The sequence below is a fragment of the Glycine soja genome, chromosome 14 (assembly GCF_004193775.1).
Source record: "Glycine soja cultivar W05 chromosome 14, ASM419377v2, whole genome shotgun sequence".
NCBI classification, from domain to species: Eukaryota; Viridiplantae; Streptophyta; class Magnoliopsida; order Fabales; family Fabaceae; genus Glycine; species Glycine soja.
Genome location: NC_041015.1, coordinates 50248873 through 50253962, shown reverse-complemented (window position 1 = coordinate 50253962; position 5090 = coordinate 50248873). Strand labels below are relative to the sequence as shown.

General features: G+C 41.1%; 1 protein-coding gene across 1 annotated transcript; it reads right to left on the bottom strand.

Annotated features, from left to right (window-relative positions):
* Positions 1–347: 347 nt before the first annotated feature.
* On the bottom strand, positions 348–4508 carry LOC114383399 (receptor protein kinase TMK1-like). The gene is made up of 2 exons (XM_028343071.1): positions 1949–4508; positions 348–1268 (listed from the first exon to the last, which is right to left on the bottom strand). The coding sequence occupies exons 1-2, from the start codon at positions 4239–4241 to the stop codon at positions 736–738; spliced, it is 2826 nt and encodes a 941-aa protein (XP_028198872.1). The 5' UTR covers positions 4242–4508; the 3' UTR covers positions 348–735.
* Between the last annotated feature and the right edge of the window lie 582 nt (positions 4509–5090).

Genomic DNA, 5090 nt, shown 5'->3' with positions numbered 1-5090 from the left:
GCTTAACTTGCACTTGCCTTTTGCCACACTGTCACCTTTTCACTACGAGGCAACCCCAGCAGCAGCAAATAATATTTGATTCTCCCTTTAACTATTTCCTCACCTGTCTATTTTGTCCATTTCACAAATTCATACTCATCCAAAACTACTTCATAAACGCCAGATTCCCTGCAACATCCATATGACAGCAACCTTGTGGCATGTAGCCATAAAGTTGTATTCTATCATAATTTTGAAATCCTCCTCGCATTAAATGAAACAAATTTAAGTTATGGATTTTCAAAATGGTGCCAGTTGTTGTATTGATCCTCATGTGTCATTTTTCATCTACATGAACTTAATAAAACTTGCAAGTTGAAACCAAAATTGGTTCGACAAGTGTAATATAAATTAAAACAAACTAATCACACTACAAGCTTAAGCTACTAACTGGAAGTTCAATAGTGATATTTGATTTACACATCTCAAAATTAACTCAAAAGGGGGAAACCACGAATGTGAGTTGATGAAAAATACATCCTCAGCTGAGAATCTCTTTCCCAGTTTGTCAGCAAAAGTCCTTAACAACAAGTGCTAAAGATGGTGTGAAATTAATCATGGAGGAGGTGTGGAGAACTACACCATGAAAAAAAGATAGAAACACGTTCACAAAAGAAAAGCCAGAAAGAAGCAAGGACTGGAGAATGAACATGCACACTAAAGAAACACCTTGGAATTATTTACAACCAATCATGGTCACCTACCATCTGCTGATGTGAAAGAATCAGCAAATCCGTAAGGGCGAGTAGGTATACTTGTCTGTGTGTTATCCAAGCTTGGAAGAAGCGAAGACGAAGAAGATGACTCCATTTGACTTCTACCTTCGTAAGCTTGCCACTTCTTAAGTGCTTGTGGTAGGGACATGTCAAGGTCAATTCCATATATATCTTCAGAATTCTGATCAGATGGTTTCCAGAGTTCCACAAGAGAAGAAAGCACGTTGACAGCATGACCCATGTCAGGCCTTTGATATGGCTCCCTCGCACCGCAGTGGCCGGCTAACTCTGCTACTGTGTGAATACTAGCAAGCGTTTCCTCGTTGAGCTCAATTGTGGAGTCAATGGCCTTGCGGAATGAGTCCTTGTTTATGGACATTCTGCGGAACCATGTTACAAGGTGCATGCTATCCTCGGGTTGGGTTTCATCAAGTGCTTTTCTTCCTGTTATCAGCTCCATCAATATGACCCCAAAGCTGAACACATCAACTTTAGTTGTCACACGGCCAGTAACTGCAATTAGATAGCCATTTACATGGAGGAGTTAGAGATGTATGCCCAAAAATCAATGAACAACCAACAAAGATTAAACACAAGCATTCAGAATTTTTATGCCACCATACAAATAAATCAGATTACAAACATCCAGTCAATCCAAATACTCCATGTCATCTAAAGACAAGATAAATCTCAAGGGGAAATTAACATTTTGAAAGCAAAGCTAACAAATGCCTTAGAAGCAATAAACAACATGGATGCAGCGGTTCTAGTACAGGATGAGTTTGTAAAATAGTAATGAATAGTTTTACTTGACTTTCTAGTCAATAAAATACAGCAGGTCCAAGTTGTTAGAAAATAGCTCTTCCTCCTATCAAGAATCAGTAAATTAGTCCAATCTTGGAAAATTTGGTTAGAAAGTAGATACAAGAAAAAATTGTCTTATTAGCTTCCTATGAAGAAATGATTGACTCCAGTTGCTTCTAAAGTATGATGGATCCTAGCAGGCAATAAATATGCTAATCAAACTAGATTTTACTATGGTAAACTTTTCCCAGGGAATCTAGGACATAAGCCATTGACTTGAAATATATTGCCTATACTATTCCTACTGTTTATTTGGAAAAACTAACTAAAAACGGCATAACTCAAAAAGACATAGTGCAGTGAAGGGAAGTTAAAATACTAACAGATACCTGCATACTCTGGCGCCAAATATCCAAAAGTTCCTGCAATTCTTGTTTCTATAGAGGCTTTTCCTTCTGGAGCAAGACGGACAAGACCAAAATCTGCAACCTTTGCCCTCATATCATCTCCAAGGAGAATGTTTGAAGGTTTTAAATCCCTATGTATGAAGCTTTGATGGGCCAAGCCATGGAGGTACTCAACACCCCTTGCCACATCTAAGGCAATTGTCAATCTTCTATTCCACTCCAGTGGTTCTAGTCCTTCCTCTGGCCAGTCAAAAAGATGCCTACTCAACGTTCCCTGAGGCATGTACTCGTACACAAGAAGCTTCTCATTCCCATCCAAGCAGTAACCAAGAAGGGAAACAAGATGCCGGTGGCGAACCTTAGTCAAAACAGCAATTTCGGACTTGAATTCTGCCGCACCCTTCCCAGCTATTGCCCCACACTCCATTCTTTTCACCGCAATTCTTGTACCATCATGGAGTTCACCTCTATAAACCGTTCCAAAACCTCCTTGTCCCAGAACATTCTTCTCACTGAAATTGTCAGTGACATTCTTCAGAACTTGTATGGAAATGACCATATTTCCTGCTTCAACCATTTGAATATCACTAGCCTCACTGCCTGGCACGGTTCGCGTTTCACTGGCAGCACCAACGCTGACACTTGAACCAGCAACTGTTATCTTCACACTCTCATTATCCGATCCAGAATGCCTAGGATGAATAACTAGCGCATTTGGGCTCTGGACCCTGCTCAGCTTCTTTTGCTTCATCCTAAACAAGCAGAAAACCAAGAAACCAATCATTGAAACCACAAACACAGCCCCAATCACGGAAAACACAATCACTCCCACATGAGAAGAAGACTTTTTGCCACCAATTCCAGAAACCCCGCCACTATCTCCCTTCGCATTGGGAGCCATTGGAGGCACCAGACCCTGAGGGGATAAACTACTCTTATCCTTCCCTATATCAGTGTTGCCATTTGTACTCACAACTACATTTTTCCTAAAACTCGGCACCTTCCCATAAAGCTGATTATTGGCAACATTCAATTGAGTAAGCGCTGGTAAAGTAGCAAGCTCCTCCGGAATCGAACCGGTGAGATTGTTATCAGCTAACACTATCCTTTGCAAGGATTTAAGTTTAGCAAACTCAGGCGATATCACGCCACTAAGTTCCATTTTCTGAAAATTAACAACAGTTATATACCCATTACTGCAAGTAATCCCAATCCAATAAGCACAGGGATCATTTCCCTTCCAACTCTCAGCAAACCTTGGAGGATACCCCATAACCCCGACAACAGAAAGAAGAACATCCACCCTAGGATCACAATCACCCGGACTCGGCAAGCAAAAACTATTGGAATCCTTAACATTATCTACCACAACCCCATCACCAAACACCGGCATTGGACCCTGAAACAAATTATTAGTCAAGTTCACAACTTTAAGCGTCTTGAGACCCACAAATGAAGCAACCGGAACAGGACCAGTAAACCTGTTATCCCTCAAACTCAAATCTCGCAAGCTCTTCAACCCGGACAAATCAGGCAAGGGTCCAGTGAAAGCATTAGATTGCAACCAAACATCGGTCAAGAAAGTCATGTTCTGCAAAACCTCAACACTCCCACCTAGCTTGTTAACACTCTTCTGTCCATTCAACCACAGCGACTGAATCTGCGACCCAGAGAAGCTCAACGGCAACGTTCCCTCAAGGTTGTTCATAGCCAAGTGCAAAAGGGTCAACCCGGGGAAAACATCAGAGCCAAAGAACTCCGGGATGCTGCCTCCGACGTTGGCCGAGTTGGCGGAGAAGTTCTGAAGCCCGGAAGCGTTTCGGAGACTCTGAGGAATCTCCCACGGCTCGAACGGGTTGCTGTCAATCTCCACCGCCTGGAGCTGCGACATGCCGGCGAAGAAGTCGGCGGGGACGGCGGAGAAGCGGTTGTTGCTGGCCAGGAAGACGCGGAGGCTGGTTAAGCCGTTAAGGGAGGGAAGTGGGCCCGAGATGTTGTTGTATTGGAGCTCCAAATGTTCTAAGTGGGTGAGCTTCTGGAGGGTTGTGGGGAGAGTGCCTTGGAGGTTGAGGCGCCCGATTTGGATCCGGGTGACCCGTTTGTCGTCGGAGCATAACACGCGGGCCCACTTGCACGGGTCCGGGTCGGACCACCCCGGCGGGTTCAGGCTGTTCTTGAGAGCCAACATTACAGAAGCATCATCATAATCTTCTTCTTCTTGAGATCTTACCAAGAGGGTGAAGACAATAATGGCTAACAAAGCTAAAGCTTTCATCTTTCTTCTTTAGCTTGCTTTCAGAGAGAAAGAGGGGGTGGTGGAACAACTAAGTAAGGTGGTGGAGTTGTGGGAGTGCATAGAAATTAGAAAAGAAAGTGTTTTTGGGTTTGGGAGAAGAGCACATGGGAAGTGGGGCCCAGGTATCTGCCTGTCATGACCACTGCTGATGAGGAGAGATTGACAGAGGCTCTACTGTCATCAATGGGTGTGATTCTGCTGCATGGGCCATCTTCTCATCTTCATTTTCATGAATAATAATTCTCAGATTGAAAATAAATAAGAGAGAAAACATGGTTGAAAATAAATAAGTGGGTGTGAATGTTGAATGTATTTTTAGAGGATAAAATCATTTTGATAACATTTGGTTATCCTCCATAATATGTTTGTAATGAAACTTTTCTCTAAAAATTTATTTTTGTAAAAGAAAGATCTGAATTACTTTACAAATTTAATTTATAAACTTTAATTCAATCATGTAATGAATAATTGAAAAACAGAGTTTGAAGTAATGAATCGTATGATTGTTCGAATATATGTGCCGGGAATAATGGCAATTGGCATCTTTGGGAAAAATATTTTTTTAATATATATATAATTGTCAGGAAGTTAATAAAAAATGTCTTCATAAAATAGTGGATAAATAATTAAAAAACAGAGTTTGAAATTTGGCGTGATAATGGTCGGAATATATGTGTTAGGGTATGGCGTCTTTGGAAAGTTTTTCTTTTGTTAGGAAGTTAATGAAAATTGGAAAATAAATATTTTCATAAAATAAAGTAAACTAAACATAGGTTATGAGGTTAGTTTTTAATAAAAATGAATTTGAAGTACTTTAATTTTATTTTT